General features: G+C 43.1%; 1 protein-coding gene across 9 annotated transcripts in view; it reads right to left on the bottom strand.

The window, feature by feature from the left end:
• Positions 1-23,147, bottom strand: part of LOC114844804 (piezo-type mechanosensitive ion channel component 2) — a 47,097-nt gene that overhangs the window by 10,476 nt on the left and 13,474 nt on the right. For 7 of the 9 annotated variants that reach the window (XM_029132411.3, XM_029132414.3, XM_029132415.3 and 4 more), the window contains exons 4-31: positions 21,911-21,953; positions 19,635-19,797; positions 18,618-18,885; positions 18,332-18,545; positions 15,906-16,080; positions 14,271-14,390; positions 13,591-13,626; positions 13,057-13,168; positions 12,292-12,473; positions 11,396-11,626; positions 10,879-10,999; positions 10,182-10,375; positions 9,673-9,821; positions 9,376-9,549; positions 7,309-7,592; positions 5,967-6,127; positions 5,214-5,390; positions 5,017-5,139; positions 4,720-4,920; positions 4,442-4,646; positions 4,264-4,353; positions 3,981-4,146; positions 1,992-2,235; positions 1,728-1,842; positions 1,370-1,523; positions 1,196-1,285; positions 624-745; positions 334-402 (exon numbers count right to left, since the gene is read on the bottom strand). In XM_029132411.3, coding sequence (XP_028988244.1) covers positions 334-402; positions 624-745; positions 1,196-1,285; positions 1,370-1,523; positions 1,728-1,842; positions 1,992-2,235; positions 3,981-4,146; positions 4,264-4,353; positions 4,442-4,646; positions 4,720-4,920; positions 5,017-5,139; positions 5,214-5,390; positions 5,967-6,127; positions 7,309-7,592; positions 9,376-9,549; positions 9,673-9,821; positions 10,182-10,375; positions 10,879-10,999; positions 11,396-11,626; positions 12,292-12,473; positions 13,057-13,168; positions 13,591-13,626; positions 14,271-14,390; positions 15,906-16,080; positions 18,332-18,545; positions 18,618-18,885; positions 19,635-19,797; positions 21,911-21,953 — 4,383 coding nt within the window. The remainder of the gene's footprint in view (positions 1-333; positions 403-623; positions 746-1,195; positions 1,286-1,369; positions 1,524-1,727; positions 1,843-1,991; positions 2,236-3,980; positions 4,147-4,263; positions 4,354-4,441; positions 4,647-4,719; positions 4,921-5,016; positions 5,140-5,213; positions 5,391-5,966; positions 6,128-7,308; positions 7,593-9,375; positions 9,550-9,672; positions 9,822-10,181; positions 10,376-10,878; positions 11,000-11,395; positions 11,627-12,291; positions 12,474-13,056; positions 13,169-13,590; positions 13,627-14,270; positions 14,391-15,905; positions 16,081-18,331; positions 18,546-18,617; positions 18,886-19,634; positions 19,798-21,910; positions 21,954-23,147) is intronic. The other 2 variants (XM_029132412.3, XM_041068108.2) reach the window with 1 other exon arrangement.

Raw genomic sequence — 23,147 nt, 5'->3', positions numbered from 1 at the left:
ACAGTGTCACGTACAAACCACCAGCTGTTAGTCATTTTCTCTTTCTTCAGAGTCTAGCCGTGTCTATTTAAGGCAACTCTGCCCTGGACCTTCACCGACACGCTTTTATAGATCATCCTAAACTGAAGTACTTGTCCACACTCATAGGAGCTACTGTAACAGGGGCCCTTAAATAGAGACAGAAAAGGACTAAAGTCTGGAGGGAGCAATGCTACTGTATGTTGGTGCCTTCAGAGCCCAGTGGCAGTATGGGAATCCTCAGCATTCTGGTCAAGGACATAAGGGCCAATCAGAGTGGAGGAAAAGAAAAAAGAGGGTTGAGGGTCAACCTACTGGAAGCATGATCAACCCACGGCCTCCACCACTGCTTTTTTTTGGTCTTGGCTTTGGTTCGCTGTGCTCCTAAAATTTCACAAATACATCAGTGCAACATTTCATAAGAAAGTCAAGTATATCTCTGCTCTACGTTGTTCATATAGGTATCAAAAGTCATACTTATTCAACTTAGATTAGCTTCATTACACTCACCCACCCTCCTTGAGCTCTCTTGGCAATCATATCACTTCTACACAAACGTTTTTAACACTGAAACACATTAAAGGGCCTGTCAGGCGTTATCGTACCGTCATCGTCGTCGTCCTCGCCCACTTCGAGGGTCTGTCCATCCACGGACTCCTGTGCCATGCTCGCCATCCGCTCCTTGCCCCTCTTAAACTTTTGCTGCCTCACCTTAATGCGCTCCATCCTGATTAGATCAGAGAGATGGTGCAGAAGCACGTAAGTATGAACAGAGAAGAACATCACTGACTACACACATGACCATAAACGGGGCCAGGCTTCATATGGAAACGAGTGTACAGAGTGCTCATTAGAGCGGGTGAGTGGATGTTATCATGAGTAAACAAGTAAGTGGTGGAAACAGATCGACCTCACTGTATGTGAGATGGACTTATGACAAACGGCTTTCAGGAAACAAAGCTTGATTTTAATCTAGAACCTCTTTCTTACCTAATGCCACTAAGGAACATTGTTGGCTAAGAATGACTAAAAGAACATCCATGAGCAATCGTCCTTTTTTACCTTGAACACACCTTTATAAGAGTCAGAGCTACACACACAATGAAAACAAATAAGCCATTATACTGTAGCACCACAACATCAAAGCCTTTAGGTGAAGTGAAGTATTTAGACTCACTGTCTCTTCAGCTGCTCCACAGATTTGCTCTCCTCCTCCAGTCTGGCCCTCACCGCCTTCACTATAGTGGCCTGGAACAGCTCTGCTCCTCTGAAGAACACCAGGAACCAGTACACGGGTCAATCTTCAATCACATTTAGTAGACTGACTTTACTGATTCCAATGTCTCTGTACCTTGATGCAAGGATCTGAGAGGCCCTGATATCAGCCACCACATGGAGGAAGTAGTAGCTCATGAAGACCCGTCTCTGCAGCAGCAGGAAGGCGAAGCAGATACTGTCCCAGATGATCCCAGCCTCGTTACTGGGCAGCTCACAGTACCGTTCAGCTGGAACGTATCACAAACTCATTTAACACATGTAACAAACTATCAATGTCAGATGTGAGCGTCAGCGCTTTTCACACTGTAGATTTGAAATAACGATGAGGGTTTTACTGTAAGTCTGTATCACACAGACTAATGTGAATTTTGCTGTGTACAAGAACACAAATGACCAATAGATACACAGGATAAACCGCTGCATACACTCACCATTGGGCTGTTTGATGTCAATCTTGTAGTCTTTAATCGTGCACGCCAGACTGCACAACTGGATTAACCAGCACTGATTCTGGACTAGAGAGGTGATGTAGCCACAAGCTAAGATCTAAATAATACAAAACAAACATTATTAAAGCAATATTATATTTTTATTTAATAAAATAAATTAATGAATCATATTAATCAATTCATATGTTCTTATATCTACAATATTTACAGGTAGGATTGATTTTCCACCATCACCAACTTACTCACCGATAAAATGTTCTTCATGGTGATCACAAAGATGTTGTAGGCGATTAGAAAGTCCCAGTAGTGCAGGATCTTTTTGATCGGCTTCAGCAACAGGTCGCCGCCAAAGAGCAGGAAGTAGAAGCAGGCCACCAGGTATCCCATGCAGAAGACGCTGATGCGTGTAGTCCCTGTGATGAAGATGATGGTGAGGACGAACCAGAACAGGTAGCTGAACATGATGACCTTCAGCATGTCGAGGTACGACCTACACAAGAGAAATGACGCTTGCCAGTGAACAGTAAACAGCAACTGAACCGCTTCATGTGAACACAGATCATTTACCACCGCCCGCCACGAGTATTCAGTATGTAAAGTACAGTAGGTACTGCATCAGTTTAAAAACCAAGAGCATCTGTTGAGGTGACGGTAGAACATTCAGATCATTTTTAATAATTCCAGCTTGTTGGTGATTTAATAAATCTGTGATGTTTGAAGTAACGGGGAATGTTAATCACAAACCATCAACATTTCAGCTCATTCAGGCTGTTTCTTTCACATTCATCACACTGAGTGCATCGCTTAAAGGAGGAAGCACATCTGAAACCCGACTCCTGTCACTCAGCCCAGGTGCAGCGTGTGCATTAGCGCGTGTCCTGTTGTTACATGCTAAAAGCACGTGCACATGGAGCTACGTAGAGCGAGCACACTGAACGCGACGCGCTTTCATTTGATGGACCTGGGAAAAACGTGGGACCACATCAACAGCTGCCCTCTTTAGGCAGCCGCGCTGATGAAGTGGGACCGGCCGGAATCGCTGAGTGAGTGTCCTTCTTCATCACGGGGAGAAAATACCTTTTCCATACTTAAAAGCTATTTATTGAGTTAGAGTACAGGGCAAAAGCGTCTGAGTCGTCAAGTGACGGACAGAGTGTTTTTGTGGATTATGGATTTCTCCCCCATCCGTAATTCGATCCTGGAGGGAAACGATGGAATAAGTGCAGCGCTGCTGTGGCGTGGACAGACGGGCTGTACAGCTGCTTTTCTCCCGATCAGTGCTTGTTGATGGACACAGAGTGCGTTAATAAAAGACTTGTCCACTTTGCACATCAAAACAGTGGAATGTGAAGAGCACATAATCAATGACTGTGGACAGGTCAGGATGTTCTTGCTGTTTTTTTTAAACTACCTCTCTCGAAGCCTCTCCTCGGTTTTTATGGGCAAAGTCGGTACCAAGCTCCAGATCTAAATATGGGACAACAGCCAAGGTTTCTGGGCTGCAGCGCAGCTATTCGATAACTCCTCCACTAAGCTACAACACTTACATGGGCTTCTGTCATCTGTCAGTTTTTCCCTGCCGTTATTTAAGAGGGAGCTTCTGACTGAGCGTGTTGTTTGAAAGCAGCCTCCCATCCACAACTACAGTCACACAGTTGGCTGCCAAGTACAGCAACAGTTCACTGAGCTCAGTAAATATGAGGTTTGACTGTGAGATACAGTACATTGACTCGAATAAAGTGCATGTGTTATTATATTAACGTAAATTTTTTCCTTACTGAATTTTGAATAATTTTATGTGTAAATCTCATTCAAAAGGAGACTTTTAGTATTAAAGAGGCTCCCAACAGCTTCATTTTACATTAATATTTGATATAACAACTATATAAATATGTTCCACATTGCTTCTTAATTTACTTTTCTCTAATCCAAGTACAGTATAGTGTCTAAGTACAGGATATAGGGATAGCTCCGCTTGTTTTGACCGAGTTTCACTTTTTATCTAGGAATCTTAACATCGTTAAGCATCAATTAAGCCGGCTACTTCACTTCCTTTCCATTTGTATGCTGCGGCTGTTGTTGTTAATGCTGGTTCAGCCAAGCTCCAATGACACCAACATTATGACAAGTGTTAAGTGAATGTAATGTAATAAACTACGAGTGTGGGATTCATGGCCATACACTGTACTGTCCTGTGTCCAGCCAGCAAATGCAGCGAAACAGTGGCTGCCGTACCTGCAGTGGATGAAGTCGGGGACGGGGTTATGGACGCTGAAGGAGGCCGCGTCCAGGTCTCTGCAGATCTCCACGTTGTCTCCGGCCATGAGGCGAACTGCCGCCTTGTTCTCATCCTCAAACACCTGCCTCTGAAGGGAGGCGCAGAGCAGCAGCATGAAGTCGTCTAGAAGAGAGGAGAAGCCACATTTATAACTCTGACTCTGTAAGAATAAACTTATCAGTATATTTTATTGGATGTAACTCAAAACATAAAGAAATATTTAATCTGAAGAACACGTACATATGAGGAACAGAGGGTTGGGACTGGCACGGTAATCTGGAATGTAGAGCCACTTGACCACATTGGTGTCTGTAGTACTCCAAGGATAGTCTAAAATCAAAACATTACGAATAGAAAGACATAATGAAGCATTTGTTGACTTTAGCAGGTTGAGTGTCGGTGCATCAAATACACTGACCTTTACAGGCTGCCGGTGGGAACCCGATGCAGACCAAGTACTGAAACGTCAACATGCAGGCCAGGAAGCAGCAGTACTTGGGCCAGATCTCAGCTATGGCTTTCCTCCTCCGTCGATACATGACAGCTATCAATGCAAAGGCATGGAGCATTGCATAGAAGTCCATGCGCTGCCCGATGACATTGACCACCAACAGCAGACATGTCTGTGGAAAAGACGTGAAATAAAATATGATCTGATTGTAAAACGTGTTTCCACTTTTTCACTCTCTTTCGTACCTCAAGTCCAAACTTGTAGAAAAAGTAATTGATGAAATATTTGACGAAGTGGATGATGCCGATGTCCAAGTGCTGTCTCGTTATATCGTGGAAGATAATACAAGCAGCGGGAGGTGACAGCTTGTTCCGCAGTCTGAAATATTGCTGATGGCGGTAGATGGTTGACTCAAATGCTAGGATGGCCAGCATCAAGAGATTGTTCTGCACAGGAGGAAACGTAGGACATGGATGATGCTCCTTCCATCTCTTGTGACAGTGTGTTAAAATGTTTAGCTGATGAATGTTTCCACTGCTCACGCTGAGGTAGCCCAGCAGGTCATCAGACTTCTTCAATCCCACCCAGTTGACGGGATCAATGGGCTCCTTATACAGCAGGGACGCCTTTATCATATCAGCCGGTAGCATTGATTCGTTCACTGGCTGTAGATAGAACATAGACAGTGGTGTTCTCGGATAATAAGGATAATGTTTATCAGCGCGCAGTGACCACTTACCACAGAGCAGTTCTTGGAGTAGTATGGTAGATATATAGATTTCAGCTGGTATAACATCTTGCATACAATGACCACGCATGTCCACACAGTGCAAACGCTGGAGGCCAGGGGTCGATAGTGGCTGTAGGGCAGAGCAAAGGCCCAGGACGCCAGGAACACGTAGTTGAACAAAGACACCTGCACAGGAGAGGACGCTGGTCACCTCAGTAATGTTCTAAACAGAGAACTCTTTTAAAAAGGTCAAAGGGATCAGTCTGAGTCGAAACAATTCAGAAAGTCAGAGCTCAAATGTGTCCAGATTATTGTCTGTGTGGTTACAGACAAATCTGGTTCATTTCACAGGGACTATACTGTAATCAGCTCAGTTCATCGGCCTTATTTATAGTTCCTGGTGTGAAAACATGTTGAGCATGGACACACACACACACACACACACACACACACACACACACACACACACACACACACACACACACACACACACACACACACACACACACACACACACACACACACACACACACACACACACACACACACACACACACACACGCTAATAAATCCATACGACTCTAAATAAACAGATACCAGACGGACAGAAGAAAAGAAGAAGCACAAAAACACAAGATACTACACAGGACGCCTAAAGTCAGAAAAATGCTGTGATTTACAGTAGCAGTAGTAGTGGGGTTGATGTGCTGCTGCAGAGCTGACAGATGGAATCAGCGGTGGACGCACATAATGAGTTCCTACCTCTTTGAGAGAGACCAGAACAATGTAGGAGGCCACGATCTTGATAATGTGAATCTCCAGTAGCCACCAGATGAACAGCTGGAGTTTGTGGAAATACTCCAGGAACTTGAGGAAAAGGACAGTCAGACGGTCGACCACAAGGTGCCATTTGTTCTTCAGATCTAAGGAAGACGAGATAAAAACCAGATTTGGTAAAATGGAAAGAACAACAAGCCTGTAGAGCTGCAGAGGGAAAGTATTTGGATTGCAGCAACACATCCACCGTCATTCAGCAACGGCACGCCGTGTTCACCAACCAAAGATTATTAAAATAGATTTGGATGAAAGTACCTGCTAACAAGGTCTTTATAGAACCAGACATTAAATTGTTCTCCATGGTAATAAACTTAACAAACGAAACTACATTTTATATAATTAAAGAACATAAAGGAGGTAAGCCCCAGACACAGGTTATTGCAATATGTGCTTTCCATGTTTAAAGTCATAGAGCTGTTAGTTTTATGAATATTTCCCACATGTTAAATGAATAGAAAGGTTTAAGATCTGTATTAACGACTCCAAACTGGCTTTTACACCTGAGAAAGTAGACTCTGAATACTTGTTTTAACATTCCCACACAGAAAATAAAAAATGAACTTAGAGTGTGGTAGGTTTATGTTATTATAGAAGGTATATTACACAGGCATTTATAGAGCTTTCATTGTTTAGATTAGGAGCTGAGCATATAGCTCATATAGCCTGCAGCTCATTAGAAACCGAGGGGCCCTGCACGCTTGTGTTTTATCACCTACTTTCTGTGTATATAAACAACATTATAATTTAAGAGGCAGGCGTTGGTGGGAGGACGTACTGTAATGGGTGAGTACTTGAGCTACGCGTCGTGTCACAACAGAACAGAACAGAACAGAAGATAAATCTCTCGGAACCCCAAAATTGGCAACATAACATATTTTTACAACTATGCGTGGGGTGATTAACAGCCGGACTCCTGCAGCCGCCCGAGTCTTCTGACGGAATGAGAGCGACATGAGAAAGCAGGCTTTTCTGTCATCACGGAGTCTCAGCTGTAAACGCTGCGAGAGGAGTAAACAAGCGTCTGCAGAGTCACATGCACGAGCTGCAGATCAGCCAACGCAGCACGCGTGTGGGGTTGTTATAAGTCAGGCATGAAAGCGTAGCTGTTAAAATTATTCAAGCTAAACCAGTGTGAAGACTCAGCCGAGTTTTAGGGCTAAACTGTAATACACGATACTTTCTGTTCATCCGGGCCCATTATTTTCAGGGCATTTCCACAGTATTGCTGTTGCCTAATGGGGTTTGCGGGCCTGCTGTGTTTCGGCACCTGAGCTCTGCTCGGTGCTCGGCTCTGGTTCGGTTTCCGCACTGCAGTGGTGGCTCTCCTCTGTGCTGGACTGTCGCTGGTCGGAGAGGCTCTTGTCAGCAGGCTTATCGGTGTCATCCATCACCAGCACCAGGGCCTGCTCCTGCTGCTGCTCCTGCTCCTTCTCCCACTCCCTGGGCGGCTCCTCCTGCTCCGGCCTCTGCTCCTCTCTGGGCAGCGCTGCATCCACTGAGCTGGCGCTGAGCATGGTGAGGTCCGCCAGGCTGCCATCCGGGTTAACCAACCTGAAATCATGTGTGAAATTAACACACGTGCGACTCACATACAGTATATGAGATTTTTACACTTGTGAGGACGTGTTTTTCTACTTTATACTACCATAGATGACAGCTACGCTACTTTAAGTTAAGAAATGCTTCCTGCTGCTTCATGACAGCTATATTTGCTACTGTTTATTCCATTCAATATATTTATTTAAAAGGTATTAGTCACCACAATCAGCCCAATCTTTGTTCAGTTGCTTTACAGTATATTTTGTTGACATAATGGTTTATACTGACTGAAATGTGTGATTCCGTTTTAGTGTCCACTGGAGTCCTCATAAGTATATAAATACAACACACACGCATACAGTCGGTCCAGGTGAATTTCAAAAGTCAAATGATGCAAATGTCAGGATGGGAATCTTTAGCTCTTAGTCCATCAGGCATTGTCATCGATAAGCAGTGCACATTCCTTTTGCATTCGTTAAAACAATCGAACAGGAGGAATTTTCTTCTTGCAGCAAAGACATGGTAACAGCTGAAGTGAGGCATTAACACTTCAAACTCTGGAGGTCAAAGGTCAGGTTTGGCTTGCATGAACCACATAGCAAGGCAAGCAGTTTGTTTTCCAGATGTCACACTTACTTGCTCTGCTGGGTTGGAATTTTTTGCTTGATGCTGCTCAGAACAATGAAGTTACACAAAAGCCATGATGAACAATGAGGAGAGAGAAATTGACAAAAACAAACTGAATCACTTACAGTGGAAATAGGCACTGTTTTACTGAAATGCATAAATACTGGGCAAAGAGTTTCTGTGGTGAGGGAACAGGATTCACAGAGGGGTGGGATCAGGGCAAGATACTGGAATAGAAGACCAGTTTTTACTAATCCAAACATGCGTAGGGAAGATATCAGCCCTTGTAAAAGCTGGATAACATACAAGAGGAGAGGAAAAGGCTGGGCTGGATTCAGAAAGGTGTTAAGGATCCAGGAGCTGACAGAACCCAACAAGAGGAGGCTACAGGCAAAAAATAAATTTAAAAAACTATTTCGTTCCTGTAAGTGGGAAAAGGAAACTACAGGAGTTAAAAGAGAACCTTCTCTGGCAAACAGGGTGAAGAAAAAACATTAGTGTTGAGACGAGGACATTTAGACGGATGGGTGATGGATGCCACAGAAAGCGAGCGGTACCCACCTATTCATGATCAGATAGACACGCCCATTGACTTTAGCGTGGCTGTGAGAGACGGACAGCAGAGGAGAGAGACGGCGGCAGGTCACAGAGAGAAGCAGAGCAGAGACGAGCTGAGCAGGCAGCAGCGAAATAATGGAAAACCCACAACAACACACACCCCACACTGAGAAAGTGTTAAAACCTCACAGTGACAGATGCATGATGGGAACACTGTTTTACTGGGTGTTCTAACATGGTGATTATCCAGCAGAGTGACTGATGAAAAGACATGAAGTTCTGCTGGTTTTAACACGCACAAACCGATGAATAATGGACGCAAACTTCTACAATAACAAGAACCTGACTAAAAATAAAAAGGGTGCAGTCGTAACTCTGCCCATTAGGAAACTTTGATGTCAGGCTGAACGTAAAAACAGAAACAGATTAATACCAGTTGTAAACAACCATCCTTTGCAACCTTAGCGTGCTCAGAAACAGTTACTGACAAAAGCTCCACTGAAGGTCGAACGCTACTGCTCTATTAAGAAGTTTGCAACTCACCTGTTAGTTTGGATTTTAGTCAACTTAAATAGAAGAACAGAAGCAAACAGTGGAGGAAGTGTCTCACCTGTAGATAGTGCTCTCCTCTTTGGCCACTATGGCCTGGAGGTCGGTGAGCTGCAGAAAGCGGTCGTGGAAGTAGTGCAGGTGGAGGATACAGGCCAGCAGGAAGGAGGTGGGGATGAAGATCTTGGTGAACAGCTCGGACAGAGTGAACCGCTCCAGACCAAGGTCCTTCAAGCTGCACACAAGGAAAGTGACTTAACCACATTTGGAGCGGTGGATTAGTCCCATCCTACCTTGATTAAATCGTTTGTGTTTTGTAGAGGATGAGACCAGCAGGGGGTCAGTTAGTCCTTCTCACCCCTCATTCTTCATGCCCAGCGTTTCGTTCCAGAAGTTATTCGAGCCATCGAATTGGTAGGTGTAGACCAGAGTGAGGACCAGCATGGTGTACATCACCACCGACATCCAGAAGTACTTCAGGATCCTCCGCCACCACTCGTAGTGGACCTAGGTTGAAAAGAAAGTGGGGATTTATGAAATATGCAAAGAATAAATCACAGGTTTTCTGCTCTGTTTTCCTGTGAATGGGTTTATAAAGCAGTCATATAGCTGTGCATTATGAGAGCGCTGCACACAAACTTTATGACAGCACTGAAGTTGTCAGAACCTTCTGTCTTTGGTAAATTGAATGCAGAAACATCAACACAGTTATGTTCACAGCATATTAATTAATTCTCCAAAGTCTTTGTTGGGTTCAGACATTTATTTCTAAAGTATTGCAGGAACCTGAGTAACACAGTGTTAACAGCCAGCCTAAAGGCTTTCATACATTTTATACAAGAGTATCTGCAGATGCCAGGGTGTTACCTGGTAAAGGGCCACACAGGAGAGGAACATCATCATGTAAATGATCTTGTACATGACCATGGTTCCCTCAAAGCTGACAAAGAAGAACATGCCCCCACAGACGTAGATCCAGTATTTGACCAGCAGAGCCATGACCATGCTGCCCAGCACGTGCATGATGTCCTGCTCTCCTCCCTCCTCAGAGTCCGCTTCCTCTACAGGAGCAAAGAAAATTACACTAAGCGACTAAGACCAAGTGCAATCAGGTAACGTATAGTCCTAACTGTGTTTATTTTGCCTGTCACTTTGACATATAGCTTCAAATGATGTGTCCAATAATCAAAGTGATTTACAACACAGAACAGTTTAAGCCACAACCACTTGAACCATGAATAATTTATGCTAACTGTTATAAAGTTCATAAAGTAAAGCAAATTAAGGGTTGACATTTTTGGAACATGCACTATCACGAGGGGAAATCCTCTGACCGACAAGCAGATGATGAACGAATCAAGAGAATCTGATCCTGGAGTGTGAGATGTGCAGGTTAAACAAACAGTTTACTTTGACCCCTTTAACATAAAACTCTAATTCTATCCACAAATCAACCAGATTAACACAGAATAATTGACTACACCTGCATATTATTGTCGATTCTACCAACTGGTACTAACACTATACTTCTCCAACAGCTTAAATAGAGGAGTTTAGGGCTTACCCTCCTTCTTCTGATCATCCACATGAACATCCACCAGACCAGCGCCGTCTTCCTTTTGTTTGTCCCGTCTCTCTGTGAGCGTTTGCCTCAGTAGCAACCAGAAGCTCAGCAGACACAGGACCTACACGCCACAAATGCCATGTTTAGACTAGCAGAGCGAAGACGAACTAATAGATCATTTCCACATCGTCGAACGTGCAGAGAGCGCAGCTCGGGTGGTCAGAACAACACACGGATGAGCAGAAGTTACAGCAGTTCCTGAATCTGAGACTAAAACTTTAAACCACTAAAGGTCATGATGATTAAAATTTGACTGTTGATACTATTATGTCAGGAGTAGTTAGCGTTACATTATAATATAAGTCAACATTTATTAATTCAAATAAACTATCAGACAAACAAACTAGCTTCTTTCTAGTTTAGTCTCATGCTTTATTTCCAAGTACATTTTTGTTTTTACGTCAGTCAATTTAAGGTCAGTTTTAAGTTCATGGATTTAAAATAAACAATGTCAAACCTTGGATGAGAGCGAGTGGAAAGGATTGTTCTTCTTGACGAAGAAGCCAGAGATGGGAGACATGTTCTCAAAGGTCCAGATGTACTGCAGCACTATGAGCAGGTTGCCGTAAGCCACCATGAAGGGAGAGGACAGCATGGCGTAGCGCCTCCGGTCCCTCACCATCCACAGCATGCACGACCACATGAGGAAGACGAACGTCAGCCAGCTGACGTACGTGATGCTCCAAGCCTGAAGAAAAGGAACCACAGAGCAGCGTAAACAAATGATCCTCGGCCGCTGATGAGAGGCGAAAGGAAGACAAGCGCTTGTGGCCGGATCCTCGGCTGCTTCTAATTATGACATGACTACGTTACACTAAGCATAAATACACAGTCAAAGTCAACATCAACAAGTCTGCAACACAATTACAAATATCATCAATCCACATTTGTTTATGCGAGGAAAAATAAAGTCCTGCTGAGTTTCGTTTCCTAAACTAGATTCTACATATATTTATGTAATAAACACTGTACTTGATTAAGTGAGAAATCATCACAGGTTGTTCTGTGTATTAAGAGTTAACAAAACAAAGTGTCTGTGTGTGAACTGAGTAACTGTTGCTAAGTTGCTAACGATGACTCATCGAGGAATGTTTCAACTCAGAACAGATGGTCTTTTTACTAAAACTCAGAAGCTGCCCACTGACAGCTTCCACTTTGATTGTTCAGCTTTGCAACCGGAGCACGGCGGGGTTCAGTGCCTTGCTCAAGGACATCTGCACCGTAGTCTAAGTTTATCATGGAGATGGGCGTTGTGTTTCTAGTGCGGGTTCGTTACCTTCTGTTGTTGGAGTGGAAATGGCTTAAAAGGGAAATACATGACACAAATTGCTCCTGTTTCCTCTCATCACTCACCATCATGGCTATGAGTGCACAGATGTAGCTCTGTTTCATGATGAAGTGGAAGACTTTGACCATCGCACCGACTCCTCTTTTCTTCATCTCCTTCTCTCCTCCCTCCGACTTCTCCTCCCCACCCTCCAGCTCTGAATCCTCCGGGGGCAAACAAACCTCGTACACGCTCTCATCCTTTTTCTCTGGTTGAAGACAGAAACAGAGCTCATTGTTAAATGAGTTAAAGTGCTTTTAGTTATTCACTCCCTGCACTTACACAACACGACAACAGGACCAACTAATAAAAACACCCCGTTTAAAAGAATGGTAGAAACAAGGACTATATTTATTTGTAATGGAGGCTTTGAGGTAAAAAGTTTTCAACTCCCCAGCCAAGAATAAAAACAGTACATCTACATGCAGTCATTTGGCAGATGCTTTGATCTCCATGAAGTCATTAGGCCAGTGCTCATAAAGCTCCTCCAGAGATGCGGAGGACATTAGACAGCTGTGTTCACACTTCCCACATGACTTTTATATGATGTGTGACACATAAAATCAGTGAAGTGCCCCTTTAAGGACAATTCTCTAAAATCAGAGACAACAAAGTCAATGTACAGGAACTTTATGACACTTTCCTATTATACATTTAACAATGAATATTTCAAAATGAACAACATGATGTATTAGGTAACAATCATATAAAGTGACTTTGCTCATTTTATTCCACTCTGATGACCAAATATTTAATGTATACAATAATATAAATGTATATTTAGACTTCACCTGTTTCAACGCTGGGCTGGTCCATTTTATATGTGGGGGTGGAGTACAGGTCCAGACGGACCGGTCCATTCTCGGTTGTGACAAAGTCAAAGGACGTCCCGTTTGATACAGCCTGTAGATCATTGTCAGAAACAATCAGAAATTACAAATAATATAAAAAACACATTTTTTTTAGGATTACATGTTTAATACACAGACATTGTCACATGTTGTCCTTCCACTTTTCACACTGCACATATTTTTGTTTCAATTAGTTATCCATTAGTGCATAGGCAGTTAATACAGGCAGTTTGACACCAGAGTAATCTTCAAGTTTGGCCTCAGGATTAACCTGCAAAGTACATTTAGTGCCAATACAGTATACTGTTGCTCTGGGTGAAGTGAAATAGTTGGTTAAACTCATAAACCTGGGTTAGACCAGAGTTTATGAGAGTGCGGTGTGTAAAGCACTCTGCAGTTTCTCATTTTCTTGGGGCAACACTGAAGGGTGAAAGGAGTGGGTCAGGGGTAAGAGGTACATGTTTAAGCCCCCACCTCAGTCGTACTGATGCCATCCTGAGTGGAGAGGAGCTAGGGAGAGAAAAGAGCATACAAGGCAAGGTGTGTTATCGATGAGCTACCGAAGTCAAAGGCCTCCGTGTTCTTTATAGTCGCTGATAAGCAGGAACAAAGCTGAGCAGCACTACTCTGTAAATCGAGCCCATCATTCATCTGCATCCGTACAGCCTAAAAGCTTTTAAGCCTCAGGAGGAGGCCAGAGGAGACAGACTACACTCTTTGATATGGGAACAAGGTCAGTGTGTGTGTGTGTGTCCACTTCTAGCTGAAATCATTCCAGGGATGAGTTCATTATGAAGGTGAAAGCTCAGCTAAATACACACATAAGCTGGTGAAAACAGTCAACTGCTCCGGTCTGGTGGAATGAACCTGTAAGATTCTTACGGTTAACAAAGAGTCAGTTTCCTGTTATCTTCAAACATTCCACGACCTGACTGTTATAGGTCGAGTGATTCATAGGCTTCCAGCTCACTATTACGTCTCAGCAATAAAGATAAGGGTTTGATGCAAGACACTGAAGAAAAATACAGCATCTGCTTTATGTCTAGTATGTTACAACGTTTACTTTTCCATTTACTCAGACCCCTGTTGTAACACCTTCTACTGAGGATGAGTCCTTCCTGCCCATTGTGTGTACTGTATCAACCCTCACGTACATTTTTCTCATCCGTGCCTTGGCGTGACTCCCACCACAGCTGCCTCTTCCTGTTGGCAGAGTTATTTGTTCTGTCCTCATCCAGATCCTCCTCCTCACACATATCTTCATCCTTGTTGTCCTGAAAAAACACAGATAGGTTTTAGACAATGTGTGGCTTCCACTCCGGGCTTTGGGCTCAGTCCAGTATTGAGCAGAACACATCACAGCTTCACTGAGCTTATTTAGACAATGACTGAGGAGCAGTAGGACGACCGTTAGCGAGTCTCTGAATGAGTTCCCAATAAAAGCTAATTGATAGTCAGTTTCTTCAATAAACATTCACATACCAGAATTTTTAAATTTTAGCTGTGGCTGCGTCTTGCAGTGGTTATACATCTAAACATGTCTTCACCACACTCTTGAATTCAACATCAAACCCAGACTGTATAATCAAAAAGTTTATGCTATAGGTAAATATTTATGTTGATGGTTCTGTGTGAAGATCATGTTGTATGTGATATTGTTTTTAGTTTATGGTCAGATTCCTTTTGTCATTTCTTTGGAGACTTTTAAAAAGTTGGACTGAATTATGGTTTCCACAGGGTTTAGTCAGTGAACTACTGCAAAATAAATAGAAATCAAGCTCTGATTTAACCAAGAACTGGTGAGTGTGTCTAGATTTTTCTTGATGAAGTCCATCAGTGTCTTTGAAATCGAACACAGCTGTCGGTGGCAGATTTATGTCATAATCACATTTTATTATTAGTGTGTTCTAAAGTGTAAGCGTAGGTGAAAACACAACCACACACACCCCTTTATGCATTATTGATCCTTCCACAAAGTCCTGCAGGTTTACAGGGACATATTGACTCCTCTATAAAAAAACTAATCTATAACTCCATTATAGAAGCTGAGCCATGAGCTCTGAGGTGAAGGAAGAGACGCTGAATTCAGGAGTGGGGGTCTTCATGATGTGCACCACTTTCAACATATTACTGAGATCTTCAGCAGCTTGGGAACAGTTTGCATCAAATCAAGTTTAAGTTACATTTTCAAAAAGCTGCAGCTTTAGATGTATTATTTTAACTATGCAAATCTTTCTTTTACACAGTATCTAGTGATTAAATGTCTGTAATGAACAGTCATCTAAACATGATACAACATGTGTGAGTTGCACTTGTAGTTATTAGGTAAAATGGATCCTAGGGTAGATCAGAATTCACAAGCGCATGCAATTAAACCTTCTAGTGTAAAACGCTGTAGTGACTTATTATGTAAACAGTGTCTCAGATAACACTTGAGCTACGATAAACAGATCCAACCAGAGATCGATCACCCTGAAATCTTCCATCAACACCGCTTGTCTGTTCACGAGGCCACGTGGCTGCTCATTCGATTCAATTTGGATCTATTTCAGTTCTGTGTAGAAGAACCAGTTTGGAGGTGTCATGCGCTCATTCTGAGGTCTCATTCCCGCGTTTGCCATTGATTCAGCTGGTTCAAAGTCCAGGTTTAAAGCACGCAAGCATTGTCACGTCGTTCGTGAAAAGACCAGCACAACATTTTCTTATATACTTATATGTCCTCGCAGTAATTAATGCGGTCAAAGGCTGTGAACTGTTACTGTGTGTGCTGCTCTGTCTGTTGTCCTCACCATCAGCTGGTCGATCGGCTCCTGCAGCCAGAGGCGGATGAGCGTGGCCAGGGTGTAGTAGAGAATCAACAGCATAATGGGATTCACAAAGTGGTACCACTTACGGTTCGGATGCACCGTGAGCTTCCATGTGCAGGAGCAGTTGCTCTCAACAATGGGGGAGATGCCAAATACACTGCAGAGACAGGACGGGATAAAGACAGGCAACGTGAAAGGAAGTTGATTGCTGCTCTGCCCTGGACTTATTTCTATTATTAGTTAGTCCTAATATTTTTAACTTCATTCATGCATTTGCTAATGTTGGATATGCTTATTATGACTATAAGATCTTCTATAAGACTATGATCATCTTTCTAACTCAGCACAAGGCAGCGGTAGTGATGGTGTTTGTTTGTAAAGATTGAAACGTCTCCTGCAGCACAAACTTAATAGGTAGGTGTGCAATGTCATCCATCACCCATAATCATGTATAATATTACTGTCAACAATGAAAAGCTTTTAAAATCTGAAGAAATTTAAAATTTTTAATGACTTAAATGCTTGACTAGACAATCAGTTGTAACCCTGTAATCTGAAAAACACACGAATGCTGCATATAAAAATCTGTTTGTGCCACAGATCATGAGTCATGATCCAGAGCTTTTTCCTCTGAGCCGAACAGAAGTCAAAGGGTCAACAGGAATTCAACCGTCTGTTCAAGAGCTAGACGCCTCCCGAGTCGCTTCTTTGAAGCCGCGGGCAGGAGTCCGCGCCGCCCTTTGACCTCCACACACTTCCTGCACCGTTTCTTCCTACAGCTGGGGAAGGCCCGCGGGTCACGTGACTGGGCACCTCCATTGTAAGGCAGCGAGGCAGGAAGGGAGCGTGGAAGCCAGGCCTCTCAACGGCGTCACTCGGCACCGGCCCCGCAGCAAGGCCAAGCCACTGTCAACAAGCACAATTAGGGCAGCCGCCGAGGCCTGTCGTCCAATGGGAGCCGCACACACTTACAGCCGAGGGCTTTTCCCTCTGATGTGGGGAGGAAGCATGCCGGAGCAGAGGACAGCATGTTACTCTTATAATTTTTATGCAGTGGCAAACACAAATACCTCGGCGCTGTGGAAAATCAACGTGGAATAGTTGGCCTGTTGTGTGAAGACTATTAAATAAGAATCATGGGAAGCATCCCAAATTTAGACTATTAAATGCACAGACTTTCTTTACAAACGGAGACGAAACCTGTTAATTAAAAAAAATACAACAATATAAAAGTCTACAGGTACAGGTAAAGGTATGCAGCACATATTAGACATCACCTAAATTTGCCAACTAATTAACTTGTTTCACTACATTTTATAATTAGCTTTCGTCCTTTGAAACTTTCTGAATACTCAGATTTACGGTCCGACTGCTGGGTCCTAACCCCTGCTTAAGCAACTGCTGTCTTAAATATTACTTCTATTACTGACATCGCAGAAGGTCTGTTCAGTGTAATGAGTTCCTAAAGAGAAACCCATCAATGCGAGACTATAATCACACCTTATCTGCCATCGGACCGAGGAGAGCGATGTGGAGGAACAAGGCTCGTCCAAGGCGGCTTCAGCTAAACATAGCTGTAAATAGTATCAGTCCTGACACTTAGCACCACGGCTTTCAATTGAGAAACCAGGACATCAATAAAACCTTGTAACACCAAGGGCAGAGACTACAACTACACAAAGGCAACAGCTCCAGCCCGACAACGAACAGGACGACTGGTGAAGACGGGAAAGTCATTGTCTCAAGGTGCCTCTGGTCTCTTTACGTTTATGTATTTGTTTTTCAGGCCAGGGGTCTGTTTTTGTTCAGTTATTATTAAAAATGCACAGTGCCTACATCCTATATTATTTAAGTTATGGCACGCACCGTTTTTGTGATTAGTACATACACGGCATTCTTTGCATTCCAGGTTATGCGTCAATGAGCTCAGTGAGGCATTCACTGCTACTGGCTCTGCATTCATTACAAATGTGAGTAACATGTTGGCACGATGTGAAACACTGTGGCTTGACTCCAACCACAATGTTTCACCACTGCAGCCACAGACAGCTGATTGTCTCATTTCCTATGCATAATAAATCAGCACCGGGTGTAAAGAGCTCTGCTAAAAGCTCTGTGTGGTGAGTGGGACTTTGATACATCTCCCCTGTAGCTGGATAGGCCTTTTTCTTCTGCCTTCCTTTATGTAACAATAGTAAATATTTATTAATTTTGAAGCAAATGTGCCCTGGGTGCAATAACCATCATGTGGTTAAATGATTTCTGGTCTTAATAATACGGCGCCTCTGGTATGAGCTGGTGCTGTTTAACTGGAGAAATGCTACATGCTAATGCTGGTCTGATCCATCGTTGCATGGGGAGAAATAAACTTTACTCTACAGCATCTCAGCCCAAGGCCCATCACTGACCTGATGTAGCTGTCGCCTGGCGGAATGGACTCCTGGAAGAACTGGAACTGGTAGAGGTAGAGGATGATGATGTGGCCGGCGCTGAAGATGGCCATCAGGACGCACATGCAGCTAAAGATGAGCGTGTTGAAGGTGCGACAGAGGGACCACCAGGTGCACACAAACAGGAAGATGAAGAAGTAGACGGCCGAGGTCAGCGATGGAAACATGATGCCTGCAAACCAAGAGGCAGTGAGTGAACCGCCGACAGTCTCAGCCTGAGGTGAACGTGTCACAGCTCACTCACCTGTCATGCCCAGCAGGATGGTGACCACCACCTTCCCCGCAGTGGTGATCAGATTCCCAATGACCTCCTTCACTTTGGATGCAACTCCTGCCACGATGCGTAGGATCTTCATCTTGATGCTCTCCTTTGCTTCCTCCTCCTCCTCCTCCTCCTCCTCTTCCTCCTCTTCCATTTCCTCATCATCCTCATCCTCCTCTGCCTCGTAGCCGGCTTCAGAGTCCTCTTCTAGCAGGATGTTGTCATCCAGGCTCAGCTTTTCCTCTTCCTCCTTACAGGTGGAGTGTAGGTGACAAACTCATTTTATTATTGAGTGGTAGATGGCACAGCTCTATTAACGATGCTTGGCACATTTTTCTTCTAATCTAATGAGTTACTCCCCTGGCTACGCTGTCAAACTATATGTCACTCTCCTAAAGATGTGACAATAGTTGAATTATAGAGAAAAAGAAGCAGGTGGTAGAAATCCTGCAGTGAATCAAATGTTGATGTCTCAGTAACGTGGAGCGTTGCCATCTGTGCCAATGCGAGCAGCAGTCGAGGTGAAAGTGAATGTGGATTTAATTATCAGTGAGTCATAAACAAAATGAGCGACTCGCCAGGGGATGGAGGTGATAAGTCAACTTCCACTCGGCTCGCCGCTTTATTTACCACGTTGGAGATGAACGACTGTTCACAGTAAAAACCAAATTGCATAAATTGCGCTGGCAGCAATGACGTGTTGTTTGTATAGATAAAATGTCATAAAGGTGTAGTTAAATGTAATCTACTACGGCTGTGAAACATTGCAAACCTGGACTGCAGCTTAGAACTAAAATCTATTTGAGTGAAGGACATTTACAGTACACTAGGGGTAAACGTTTGACCATTGAAGTCCAGAAATACAGTAGGACTTCAATTTTAAATTTTAATTATATTTTTGGATTAATGCACAAAAGGAATATGAATAATTGATGTTTTTTTGGCTAAAGACTGATAACATGAGACATCTGCATAACCCTGCATGTCCCTACAACCCACTTGCTCCTCTGCTTCGAAGTCGGCGTTGTACTGCGCCATGTCCTCAGGAGGCCTCTTCTGGACCAGACTGCGACAGAGCAGCCAAATAGCCAAGCTGACCATGAACATGCCGATGTCAGGGATGAACACGCGGATGCCGTTCCCCGCATCTGCACCGATCACACTGGGGATGAACAGAATCACAGAACACGTATTGATAGAAAGCGTTTGCACAAACGGTTGAAGTGAGCGGCTTATCATTTATTATTCTAATTTAAATCAGTTTTTCAGTTTGAACTTTAATTTGTTCATGAGCGCAAATATTATAGGACAAACCCACCTGTCCCATGATTGCATGGGAACCTGAATCTTTTTGAGGCTCAACAGTTCTTTTATGTTCCTTTGAATGTCCCAACTTTTATACAGAGTACCACCCGCTTTAATAACCTCCTTGTTTTAAATATACTGCTGTTAAAGAGGGAGTAAAATTCCATTCAAACAGAAAGGCGGGTCACGGAAGAATCGGATTCTATTTTACAGTGAATACATGTTTGCTCCCTCGTTACCTTAACTCATAGTAACATTTAAACCACGGTAAGACCTACACATGTGCAATATTTCTAAACCCACTTACTGTAAGTTTGACACCATTTAAAGTTTTATGGTTTTGTCTCAGACAAAAACGTTGGATACCTTTTTTTCCCAAACATGAAAGTAAACCATGATGGGAAACTGTTGCCATCACAGCTACCGCTAAGTCCGGCTAAAAAAAAGTCAAGTGTGATGTATTTGTGCTGCCTGAGGACATGTTTTATGAGGTGTTATAATTGCACATATAATTAAAGAAAATAAAAAGTCCTAAATGGTTAACAGGTTTAAAAACCTTCAAAGCTCCCTTTTTTCATGCAAACCCACTTCTATATCGGTTTACAGCGATCATTCTGCACGCTGTGCTTGGACCCTGAAATGCTTTCTTTATGTTTAATGCCAGGACCCAAGTGTAATTAAACTGTTTACAATAAAGGAAACATACTGGTGATTCTGTGGCGCAGGCTGCAAAAACATGCTGACAAAATGTTCGGATGGAGTTAAAAAAACATTTGGGACGGAGCCAATTGCACAGAGGCCTTGAATGGGCATAAAGTGGTTATTAAGCGAAGTAAAACATTCCTAATCAGCGCCATAGAAAACAACGGCTGTTGTTGACGAGCTTAATGTAATCAAGGACATCTGTTTCCACATGCTTAATTGTTATGGAGCTTCGTGCATCCTCGTGGATGAAAATAATGGAAATCGTCTGAGGCGGACGAGGCTGAGCCAGCGAACTGAATGATACCCAGTTTCTCCCGCTTATCATGTGCGTTAAGAACCGTCCTCTGCGCCTCAGGCTGCAGCAGCAACACCTACAAATAATGAGAGCATAAAAACGTCCTACTCCATATAAATATTTAGTATTTACTGTATAAACCTCAGGAAAAGGTTGAGGCTAAGGAAACTGCAGGAACTCTGTGGGAATACACACACAGCAGCTGTAAATTCTCATTGGGCTCCACTACATCTCACTTGAGCTCAACAATTTCCTCCATACAGGAAGTGAAATGGAGAAAGCGTCTGCTCGCGCAGCAAATGCACCTGTAAATATTGTATATACTGTATATGAGCCTCAACACAAACAGGTAAATGCAGGCAGGATAAAATGTTTATGGCTCTACTTCCGCCACTTACAGTACACTATCCACTGAGGGCCGTTGAGTACTGGAAAAAGGACGTGGCTGAGTTTGGACATTCCCGTACTTAGGAAACCACATCTAATACGATCACGGGGATGCGAGGAGACAGACAGAGAGGCAAAAGCTTTGAAAAATAGGCCTGTCAACTGATTGTCAGGGGTAACTGGGTTTAGTGTTCATCAAGAATCAGAAACCCTGTCAGATGACGAGCCACTGTGGCTGAATGCAAAAAGTGGGGTTTAATGCTATTGTGTTGCTATATTTAGGACACTCTGCACAGAAAACGCAACTCCCTACAATGTGTGTAAAATTTACACATTCATGTGTAAAAATAATAATAATAATAATTCACAGAAAAATCACAAAAAAAACAACACATGTACTGTATGAGTGCTTATATTTTTAAATGCAGCATTGGAGACGTGGTCACATTTTCTTGTGCAGGATTCATCAGCCACTGAGATGCAAGAATAATCCTCACTATATAAAAACACACACCTGCATATTTTATGCTACGTGCCAGTAAATGAATATTTTGCTGTAAAGGTGCTAAAATAATGATCTTACCTTTCAAAGCCAATTTGTCTTATGGATTTCTCCCACATGGAACCTAAACAGAAATATATATAAAGTCATTTCATGATACTGCACCTTTTATGAGAACATACATTCACTGTTATTCAATTATAATCAGAATATTTGGAGCAAATCCATGGTATCATGCAAATATATTTTTTTACCATTATCATGCACCGCCCAGCCCTCCACACTCAGGTTTTCAAATCACAGACAAATAACAAAACCTATCTTGCTAGCTAGCTTTCCATGGGGCACAGAAGACGTAAAACACACAAATGAAGACCTCAAAACACAAAAAATCAACACAGACAGCATACAACGGAATGAGTCACATTGATTTCATCTGCTGTGTCACACGCTGGATGACCGCTCAATATCTAAGAAATATAAAGAAGTCAGACGAAAATAGTTTTTTAACCAATATTAAAGCAGACTTCCTTAAAAAAAGCTCAGCTTGAGGGTTTTTCCTAAATGACTGAAGCACATACACAAAGCATTCAGACTAGGACTGAGTCACACTATTACGCACGTTGTTGTAAACAGGAAACAGAAGTGAATTCCGCTGAAAGTGGATCAAGTAATAACGTCTGTCAGCACCATTGCTGGTGTTCCTTTACTACTGTACTAATCAGTGACCAAAGAATAGCTTTGATTTCACAGTTGTGAGTCCACAGTCCCTGATGTTCAGTTGTGATGTGGGCACTCACTAAAATCATAAAAATATTTCCTATTGGGTAAGATTTTAAAAGAAGGGACTGTGTGCAGGTCAATGAGTGTAAAGCGACAGAAGAAATTGAGAAACCTAAACCATCTGTGAAGGGAGGAGTCCACATGACAAATGCGTGACCAGCCCTGACATTCACAGCAAGTGAACTGTTCAAATACCAAAGGAAGCTGTCCACCTCCACACTTCTACTCCCAGTGTCTGCTCACTGACGGACAGCAGGCGGTGCAGCGCTGAAGGCCCGTTGCTCAGTGTTCGGTGGATGTGTTTGCTGGTACTGTATGTTACACATACAAACCATCAATGCGAAAGGGTGGTTTCAGTGACCCACACATCTACACACGTAACATCACAGATATGAGAGAACACAAGCAGGAGGACAGCCTTCCTGTAGAGATCAACTCAGGATGAAGACATCTGGAGCTGAGATGTTCTGCCTGTCGAGACGAGGCCGTTTTCCAGCTGGGCACCAACACTACCTGTCCTCAGACTCCATGTGAG

This window comes from Betta splendens, chromosome 17 (genome assembly GCF_900634795.4).
Source record: "Betta splendens chromosome 17, fBetSpl5.4, whole genome shotgun sequence".
Classification (NCBI taxonomy): domain Eukaryota; kingdom Metazoa; phylum Chordata; class Actinopteri; order Anabantiformes; family Osphronemidae; genus Betta; species Betta splendens.
The sequence above is the reverse complement of the archived record's forward strand: the minus strand, read 5'-3'. Positions and strand labels throughout refer to the sequence as shown.